This window comes from Pipra filicauda, unplaced genomic scaffold, assembly GCF_003945595.2.
Source record: "Pipra filicauda isolate LSUMZ 115617 unplaced genomic scaffold, ASM394559v2 scaffold73_size2923735_pilon, whole genome shotgun sequence".
Taxonomy (NCBI): Eukaryota; Metazoa; Chordata; class Aves; order Passeriformes; family Pipridae; genus Pipra; species Pipra filicauda.
This window is the reverse complement of record NW_024104909.1, coordinates 708,537-718,819: the sequence shown is the minus strand read 5'-3', so window position 1 is coordinate 718,819 and position 10,283 is coordinate 708,537. Positions and strand designations below refer to the sequence as shown.

At 50.1% G+C, this 10,283-nt stretch overlaps 1 protein-coding gene across 3 annotated transcripts in view; it reads right to left on the bottom strand.

The window, feature by feature from the left end:
- Nucleotides 1–1,057: 1,057 nt before the first annotated feature.
- Nucleotides 1,058–10,283, bottom strand: part of SLX4 (SLX4 structure-specific endonuclease subunit) — a 30,639-nt gene continuing 21,413 nt past the window's right edge. For all 3 annotated transcript variants that reach the window (XM_027750922.2, XM_027750924.2, XM_039389569.1), the window contains exons 12-16: nt 8,742–8,911; nt 5,090–7,539; nt 3,874–3,976; nt 3,193–3,660; nt 1,058–2,595 (exon numbers count right to left, since the gene is read on the bottom strand). In XM_027750922.2, the coding sequence (XP_027606723.2) occupies nt 2,235–2,595; nt 3,193–3,660; nt 3,874–3,976; nt 5,090–7,539; nt 8,742–8,911 (3,552 nt within the window). In that variant the 3' untranslated portion in view covers nt 1,058–2,234. The remainder of the gene's footprint in view (nt 2,596–3,192; nt 3,661–3,873; nt 3,977–5,089; nt 7,540–8,741; nt 8,912–10,283) is intronic.

Genomic DNA, 10,283 nt, shown 5'->3' with positions numbered 1-10,283 from the left:
CTTACCCAAAAACAGAACAAAAAAATCCTGGGACGGGATACTTATTTTCCCATATTAAGACTGGGAAGTAGGACTGAAGCTTTTCCATGTGTGAGGTGCAGACTTGAGAAATACAAGTACACTGAGGGAGCAGCATTCACTGGAAGGCCAGTTAAGGCAAGCTTTGTCTTTTTCCCATAACAAAGTCACTGCTGGGAGCTCTTGAACTGAGAGGGAGTGGTCACCCATTTTCCCTTCCCCAGCAGCCCCCCAGGGAGGAGGAAAGCTGGGCAGGCCCCGAGGCTCCTGGGCCTCTTCCTTGCCAGGCCTTTGCCCAAGGCCCCGAGGCAGAGGTGGGGCTCACCCCCTGGGCAGGAATCAGGCACAGGCTGAGCCCCAGGGACACCAGGCAGCCTGAGCTCTTCTTCCTGGTCTGCCTGGGACAGCCCAGCCAGGCCTGAGTCTCTCCAGGAGAGGCCAAGCCCAGCCAGAGAGGGCTCAGCCCCCTGAGGCCCCTCAGCCCCTTTCATCTGACCCCCTGTCCTGTGTCTTCCAGGAGAAAGGGCCACACAGCCTCGGCCATACAAGGGACCTGCTGCCGGGGGCAGGGCTGCTCCAAGTTGATCCTTTTGCTGAAGGAGAACCAAGACCTGATGAGGACGTTCCTGGGCCTCTGCTCTCTGCAGAGGGCATTGCTGAGAGAGAAGAGAAGGAAACGGATGACTCGGAAGAGGAGGAGACTCCACTTCTCCACTTGACCGTGGATCCCCAGCTCCAGCAAGGCCCTTCCCTACAGAGCCCCACACCCACCAGCCCAGAGGAACCAGGCAGCTCGTCCTCATCTCACTCCAGGCAGCAGATCCTCAGTTCCTCAGCCATTGCTGGGGATCTTTCCACCTCTCCCTGCTGCTGGGTGGCCCTGGCAATTCCTTTTCTTCCAGTTTTCCTCTAGTTCTCTGCTCCAGATTTCAGCCAGGCCCAGCGCAGACTGTGAACCCCCCTGCCCTCAGCCAGACCCAACACTGCTGTTTAGACCTTTCCCTTAAATCTCTTCTAAGTTGTTACTTAGAGTTTAGAATAAGGACTTTACAGATTGTTTATTGTATAGAATAGAAATCAAAACTGAAGATAATACTTTATCAAAAATAAAAAATAAAAATTTTACATTCCAAGTCTATAAATACCTTTAGAAATCTGGCTTCTTTTTGTGAAGTGTTGTGTCCATTTTGTTCAGTGACTCTTTGCACACTCTGAAGTGCCAGAACAGAAAGAAATCAGAAGATGTGAAACCTGATACACAGAATAAGACAATTTAGGGTCCAAGACCTCCCCAAGAGTCCCAGACAGTTTCCAAGTGGGATCAGTCCAGTTTGTAAATGGGACTGATCAGAACAGCAGTTTTATTTCAGGGTGTAAGAAGTGCTGAAGAGATCCAGTGGGCACTGTAATCTTGCATTCAAGACATCTGTGCCAGAGACACACTCAGGCCACACCAATAAGGTCAAAGGGCATTCAGGAGATGCAGCAGAAGGGATTTTAACAGAGATCCAGCCTGGAAATGGACACACCCCACTGAATTTTCCAATCTAAGGGGCTTTCTCATGACACTGGGTGTCAGGGGTGCTTTTGGGAGCCATCCCAAAGAGACCAAAGAAGGACACCTCCACTGCTCTGCAACTGTTCTAGAAACACAGATTTAGAAAGTTTACTAAAGATTGGAAAGTGAACCAAGGACAGAAAAAAGGCCTTGTATGTATTTCTACATACATGTCCTACTTCACAATCAGCAGGACAAAGTGTGCTGAAGAGAGGAAGGTGGAAGTCCCCAGTCCAAACAAGCACCCCTTTCCATAGTGGATTGAATACTGGAAGGTGAAGGAGGATGCATTTCCCAGCCCAAAGCCAGGGAAAAGGTCATGAAAAGTGTCACTGAGGGAAGCACCACCATGAAGAAAAGTTGGGGACCTAAACCTACTGGAAAAATGGAAAGAAAAGGCACAAAAGTAAAACTGGGGGGGAAAGAGGGTCTAGGGTAGCTGTGTGCTGAAGGCAGGCCAGCGATGGAGGGGTTTGTGCCATCGGAGCAGAGGCTCCCATGGCTCTGGAACGGGAGCGCGGCTCAGCCCTGTTCTCTGGGATGTGCTCTGGGAGCAGGGCACGAGGAGGAGCTGTGCTCCCACCCAGCACCCACCATGGGAGCTCCATCTGGGAAGGGGGTTTCCAGCTCAGCAGCGAGGCCTCCACGCCCAGGACTGTCAGGGTGGAGGAGTGGCCTTCACTCGGCATCGCCTTCTCTGTTTTTTGTTCTCTTTTCTTTTCTGTCCCTGCTCTTTCCGGGCTCCGGCCATGGTACATGTGATACACTGAGAATCCAGGAAGTCCAGCAGCTTTGCCTTGGAAATTTTGATGCCGTTCTGTTTGAGCTCTGCGTGCAGATCCACCAGCTCGAGTGGCTCATAGAAGAGAATCCTGTTGTACAGGGCTGTGTTGGAGCGGATGTAGCACCTCACTGCCTCCAGCTTTTCTTCTTCCCGAGCTGCTGCTTGAGATGCTGGAAACTCCTCTTCCTCCTCCTCAGATGCAAAAGCACAGGTTTCAAATCCATTCACAAAAGAACTAAAAGCAAGATCAAATAGACCAGAGGTCAAGGAAAGAACAGGCTATCAAGGACAGGACCAGAGTTCCCCAAAATCCCTGATGGGGAACCCCTGGGACTTCCCTCTGCAGGGTCGCAGACTCTCCCCTACTGGCACCCACAAAATGAGTGAGGCAGAACATGGCAGGGGGTCTGCAAACTTCCCCATCCCAGCTGTGACAGCACTGATCCGGAGCTGTCTGGCATTCCAGGCTCCTGACCCGTACTGCGTCAGGCTCTGCCCAGGGTGCTGTGCCAAGCTCTCCCAGCTCCAGCGGCAGGTTCTCATGAAACACGGAGTGCTCCTTGTCACTAACTCGCAGACCAGACGTGCCAGTTCTGGGCCTTGCCCACACACAGCCACACTCCCTTTTATATTCTGAGAATAGCTCAGTGGGAATGAGACTGAAAATCCAAAGTCTGTTCCTTTTGGAGTAGCATGCTGAGCTCCAAATGACACACCCAAGGAGGTGGCAGGGCCATTGTAGCCACACAGACACTCGCCTCTCTTTGCCTCATTCCTACCTCATCTCTGTCCTGCACCATTGGGTGTTTTGGTTGGGATTTTGTTGCCTTACCTCTGTGATCCAAAGGAGATGTCGCTTCCATCCCCTGAAGAAGCTGCCGACTCCTGAGATGCCGAGAGCGCCGGTTCCTCACCATCAGCTGCCAGAGGCCCTGAAAAAACAGAGGGCTTTTCCTGCTCTTTGGCTCCTTCTGGGTGAGGTGTCACTTTAGTTCTCCCCTTGGGTGCTGCGCAGCCCTTCCCATAGGATCCACCATCAGCCTTATCCGTAGGGAGCCCTGAAGAAGCCGTGACCACCTGCTTCCTCTTGCCCCCAGCCTTGGAGGTGCCGGCGCCCTTCCCACCTCCAGCCCGGCCTGCCTTCGGCTGCCTCGGCTGCCTGGCCGGGGACTCCTGTGGGAGAGGCTGGGAATAGGGGATGTCATCCTCAAAGTCAGAGTCCCCGTCCCGGTGAGTGTACTGGAATATCTCCTTCAGCTTCAACACCATCTGGCGTTTTGGGAGAGCACGAACTCCAAATCTGGAAGAGAAAGGGGGGAGTTTGGGTTACAGTAACGCTGCACCTTCCACTGTCACAGCTCGGGGCAAGGCTCAGGCTGGGAAGCACAGCTGGAAAAGTGGGATGTCACCTCAAAAAGCAGTGGCTGGAGCTTCCCCATGGTTCACCTTCTTCCACGCTACCTGCCAGCAAGTTCCTGCTCTGAAGAGCTGCACTGGTAGAGGTAACACTTACCTGCTCAACTCCTTCTTCAGCTGTGGGGTCTCCATGATGGAATAAGCTGGCATGGGGGTCACTGGAGTGCTGGGAGACCTGCTGTGCTCCTGACAGGAAGGTTCTGCAGCAGAATGAAATTATCATGATCAGAATTAGTAGAGAAAGAACTTAAAATGGCTGGTAACCTCCCCTCTAAGTGGCAGAAAGCTAAAATTATAGACTAATGGTTTAACAGCAACTACTTTCTTCTAAGCTGTTTTGGTTATTACTCAGCTTCATATTGGACTGAACAGACAACACTTTTTTTTCCTCTAAACCGGGATACTTGGTTTTTATTGACTTTACATCAGAAAACAGCTTAAATTGGGACATACATCACATCTGAAAATGAAGCCCATTCAGGGCTTTGTTAGAGCAGGGAATGTTTACACAGCAGTTAAAAGCCATGTTTACTGAATTCTGGGCAGTGGCTCTTCTCCCAGGAAAGAAATTTCGTAATAGAGACTTGATGCAGAAAAAATTGAGCAAATCAAGCTCCCGGGGTCCAGAATTAGATGCTGATTTAATGACACCAGTTTACTGATACCACAAAGCACAGTCAGTCCCACACATCGTGTTCTAAACACCCCTTAAACTAATCACTTAGTATGGCATAATTAATAATATATTTCATTAGATACTGTGACATCAGTAACTGGTCTTACATGGAAAGAACCATGCAAGGACGTGAGCTGGGCACGCAGAGCTCTCTCACAAGGGCCCAGATCCAGCAAGGAGAAGGCAGCAGGAGGCAGCAGTGCACCCATGGAGCTTTGCAGGATGCAAGAGCTTTGCTTTGCTGCATAGATGTGTGAAAAGCAAGAGTGCACAGAGCAGCCACTTCTACAGGGAGCAAATATCCACTGGCATGCAGGCTGAAGGCTGTGTTTTGTTCTGTTTTGGTTGTTTTTTTCTCTCCAGGTACCCACAGGCTGCTGCAAGGAGTACTGACACTCCAAAGGACTGGTGTGAACAAAACACAAGTGGCTGTGCTCCAGGAATCCCACATTTATTATTAGGCTCTCTCCCACAGCAAATGACTGCACCTTCTTTGTGCCTGGCCCTGCCAACTTCTTCAGATCAGAAGGCCCAAAGACCCTTTTAATATATCAAGGGTGCCACAGGTGAGATAAGCACTTAAAATAAACCCAATTTTAACTAGTCCAACAAATCTAGTAGGAATACGAGTTCTTACCAGGAGTCTTGACAGGATCTATCTGACAGGCACCAGCTGCAGCTGCCAACCTCTGAGACAGAGGAAGAATCTCTGGAAACTCATCTTCCTTCTCTTCTCCATTCCAATCATCCCAGATTTTGGAGTTGAGGTAACTGGGTCTGCTGCCCAACGATGAAGATGCCTCAATAGGGCTCTTCTCAGGGCAGAGCAAAGTTGTTCTCCTGCCAGCAGGACTTCCTTGGAGAGGGGTGCTGCCCTTAATTCCAGGCGTGTGGACTGGGCTCTCCCACTGGTCCTGCCAAGAGCCAGGGCTGGGGCTGGTGACCGTGCTGATCTTGGCACAGCTGACCTGGCCGGAGCCCTGGCTGTCACCTCTGACTGGTGACAGGTACTCAACGTGCCAACAGTCATCAGTGGGGAGCGGGGGCTCCTCACAGAGCAGGACACTGCTGCCCAGAGAAGGCAAACTTACTTCCCTTTCACCGTCCTCGACCTCAACCACGCTGATGTTTGGTCCATCTTCCAGGGGCTGCTCATGGCACGGAGGTTTGGATAAACCTGAGACATCGGCACATTTGCTTTTCGTGTTGGTGTGGCCAGGGGAAAGGAGAACTGGATCCACTGGAAGAACTGGTGGGGAGCTCTTGGAAAGGGAGCCTGCTGCTGGGCTGCTGGACACGCTCCTTTCAGTGGCTGAGCTCTCCATAGGCAAATCTTTATCTGACAGTGTTGTTTCATGGACTTTTTTTAAATTTCCAGTAAGTTCATGGTTACTACTACCTGCTGCTAACTTCTTTGTGCTGAGTTTAGATCTTGGACTCTTTAAAGAATTAATACTTGTGACGTGAGTCTGTGTTGAGAAGCTTCTGTTTTTGCTCAGAACTGGTGTGCCTGGCACGAGCCAGGAGCTGTCTGTGCCTGAGGACATTTCATGACTGAGCCTCTTCTCAGGGCTTGGGTTTGGACTCCTTTTGCTCTCTGTACAAGCACCTGTTTGTCTGCTGAGGGGCAATTCAGGGGACACCTCTACATCTTTACTTACATGCACTGCGTCTGTACTGCCACATGAGACCTGGGCTGATCTCTGCTCTGTTTCAGGAACTGATGAGGTATGTTCAGGTTTTGGTACCTCAGGACCTTGTTCTATTTCTGTACACTTCAGCTGCCCAGGGATTTCCATTTCCTTCGGAGCAGGGCTGGACTCTGGTGACTTCTTGTCTTGTTGTAACTCCATTTCATCATCAGAAGATAAAACAATAACATCACCCTCCTTGTTCCCCTGAGCTGCAGCATCCTGAGTCCTGCCTGGTGATGACAACACTGGGACATGTGTGTGCTTGTTTAAATCACTGTGGGGAAGCTCTGCTGGAGAAACTATGTTCTCATTTCTCAGTGCAGCATCCAGCTCCTTGGCTTTCTGAGAGTGTATTTCATCACAGGGAAACGATTTTTCCTTTTTGTTTTGCTTTGGTGTTGACACATGGTCTCTGGCAAACTTTCCCTCTGATTTTGGAGATGCAGGTGAAGAGCCAACAGCAGGAAAAAGGGGCATATAAGGTTTAGGAGCTGGACTCCCACAAAAACCATTCCTACATGGTGAGTGGTCTTTCTGTGACTTGCTGAACAGAAATGAGTCATTAAGATCAACATGTTTTTCATTAGGGGACTTTCCTGATTCTTTGATAACTTCTTTCATCGGGGAAGGCTCCCAGTGATCCCCCTGAGAGGCAGAAAACAAGCGCTCACAACCATCATTTATATCAGTAGCACCCTGGGAACCAGGAAGCTGTTCCTCACAGTGATCTGCCTCGTCATGTGAGACCCGAGATGACTTGGAATCCTCCACACCTTCACATCCACTGACAGCCTCCCCTTCATTAGCACCATGGGATGCTCCATCCCATTTTTGAGGTTCACTGTGGTGAGGCACAGTAGCGGTCTGTGGATGGTTCATGCTCTTGCATCTATTTATAGGCTGGATTTTCTCTTCTTGTGCAGACGAGTCACATTTAGATCTTTCCACATCGTTGCCATCCCTTGGAACTTTGAAGCTGTTGCTTATTGAAGCAGATTCAGGTCTCTTTGCCTCTTCCCCCTCAGGTGGCTGGTCTGTACCTTGAGCTGTCTCAGTGTCACTGCAGATGCTGCAGTCTGTTCCCTCGCTCACCTCTCCTTCACCTTTAGCCATCTTCCTCTGGGTTGCAGCGAACTCATAGATCTCCTCCAGGTCCCGTTCACTCACCCCACTGTCATCTTCCTTCTGGCATTCAGGGGTCAGCATAGCTTCTTCCTCCTCATCTTCACCCACCCACACTGAGTTCAAGAGATCTTGGAAGTTCTCAGCTCTGTCCTCACAATCTTTGTCATCCCTCACAGAGAGAAGATCATCTTCTGAATCCACTCCAGAAGACACCTGACTCCCTCCGGTGCTGTTTTCACACTCTGCCATCAGTTCCCTGACACCAAACCTGTGAGGATACAATAGTAACATTAGTGTTTCCTCCTCCAGTATTTCTTCACCATTTGCCTACCTGATCACTCTTGTGAGCCTTGTAAGGAATTTGCAAGAGGATGCTTGTTTCCTAAGATGTACAAGTTCCAGGATACTCCTGAAATTCATAATCCCCCTTTCCAGGTGTCACTCACATGAAAGCATCAGGCACATTCTTCTTTTTTGTGTTTGAGACTGACCTAACAGTCAGTTTGACACGACTACACTAAAAAAATACCTTTGCCACTGGCAATGGAAGAGACCTGCAGAATGGCTGGGGCTGGATAATGTTTGCCACGTGCAAATTCCATGGCTTTCTGGAGTGACAGGGCACTTCTACATATATTTGGGCAAGAACCAACCATTTCCTCCCCCATATTTCAGCAACTGCTTCTGTTTCAAGCTCTTTACTTAGTGCACGCCTTGGACCACAACTGAGAACGTGACTGACACAACACATTAAAGTTCTGAGCATCCAGTACATTCTGCAAGTGTTGTTCAGATGAAGTGAAAATCACATATAGAAGATATCCTAATCATGGTCAACATCAGCTGCCAATGCACCTCCTGAGACCAAACCCTTGGGCAAACTCTGCTGAGCACACACTGAACCTAGAAACTCTCACACAGGTACAACCTAAAGAGAGACTTGTGGAAAAGATGAGGGCATCTCTTATGTGTTTCATTTAAGATGTAGCAGAGGACTATGGAACTTGTAAGTCACTAAAACTGCAAAATATCAAACTCAGCCTGGAGAAGAGGAGACTGAGGGGAGACATTGCAGTTACAACTTCCTTGTGAGGGGCAGAGGAGGGGCAGGCCCTGAGCTCTGCTCTGTGGGGACCAGAGACAGCACCCAGGGAATGGCCTGAAGTTGTGTCAGGGCAGGGTTAAGTTGTATATTAGAAAAAGGTTCTTCCCCCAGAGGGTGGTTGGGCACTGAACAGGCTCCCTAGGGCAGTGGGCACAGCACCAAGGCTGCCAGAGCTCCAGGAGTGTTTGGACGATCCTCTCAGGCACATGGTGTGACTCTTGGGGATGGTCCTGTGCAGGGCCAGGAGTTGGACTCGATGATCCTCGTGGGTCCCTTCCAACTCAGGAGATTCTGTGATTCTGTGAAACTGGGCTCTGCGTGGCTGACAGCACGAGGGGATCCCAAAACATGCTCGTTACACAAACCTGGCAGCCAGGGCGCCGAGCTGGGGCCGCAGCCCTGCGGGGACGTGGGTGTCAGCAGCGTAGAGGTAGCGCAGGAAGGCGCCCGCGGCCTCGGCCGTCACGTCGCTCAGCAGCACACGGCGCGTCGGCGCCGCCCCGTCCTCCTCCACCACGAACCCCTGGCTGTGAACCTGGGGCACAGCAAAGCAAAGTTCTGTTTGCTACGAAAGGAACAGCAACACCAACGTTCAGCCTTGTTCCTCTCAGCTTAGTGCTTCTGTTCACACGTGTCCTGCCCGGGGACCGGGACCCGATGCCCCAGAGGGAAAGCAAGATGAGCAGTTATAGAGAGCTCCCCACATCCTTCCTGACCCCATGGATGTCAGCTTTGATGGAGTTTAATTACTCATTTTAGTCACACATATAAAAGGTGGTCTTAGAGTTCTGCACTTAGTTTTGGAATCAAATTACTTCCCAGAGCAGAATTTCCAGAGTTATCTACACCTCCCTACAGCTGAGCTTCATCTGGTCCGTTTTGAATTTACCCACCCCCATGATGCGCTGCCCAAACTCTGGTTCTCACAGGAAAACAGACACCACACAAAAAACTACTCCACTGACTGGACCATTATCTTTGTGGGTCCAGCCTAATCTCAGGTTTTGGCCAAAATGCATCTCCAGCTCAGTAAGGTCTCACTCCCTTGGCAGCCAAATCACATATTGTGTTATCCAAAACTCTCTCCAAAGTTAGGGGACCCCACACAACAGAAAACACAAGCTCCAAAGTTATCTCTGATTAATTACTGCCTCCTTGTTAATCAAAATCTCCATCAAAGAGGAGCACTTCCTCATCTATCCAGAAAATAAACATGAAATGCTGCTCTGCAGGTGTCAAAACTACAGGTCAGGGCAAATCCCACAACTCTACCCACACAAATGATTCCTGCTCATGAAATCAGTGGATGGGAATGCTGAGTAGCAGGAAATAGTAACGTGGCTAACCCAGTAGTTTTGTTTTGTGGGCACACACACATTTGCTAATAGCTGTGAAGATCCCCTAAAAAATTCCTATGAAGACTGCTGGGTGGCAAATATGAACTTGCTTCCCCACCCTGAACTTTCATAGAGCCCTTAGAAATGGCCTGAGTCACCCTGGGGGGATGCTACGGCCAACACACATGAGGACAGAACTAAAGTTTCCAAAGGGCAGCTTTAAGGAATGCTCCTTTTGCCAGGGAACTGCTGTATGGACTGGAGGCAGCTTCCTGAAAGGGCAGAACTCAAATGTCAGGCTCTCTATCCTGCCTGCACAGGAGCAGGCTTGGAGCTATTCAACCTAAAATGCTCTGGCAACATAAGAACTCCTTCACTAGCCTTGCAAAAAGCACAGTCAATGCAGATACCTCCAAAGCCAGAGTGACAAAACCTGCGTAGGTTAAAGTTCTTCCCAGAATCTTCCTACTCCCTGCTCACACTTCCCAGCCTGGGTGCCAGGCAGGACACACCAAGATGGACAAGGCAGTCTGAGACTGCACAGGTACCAAAATTCAAGGGCAAAAAGCA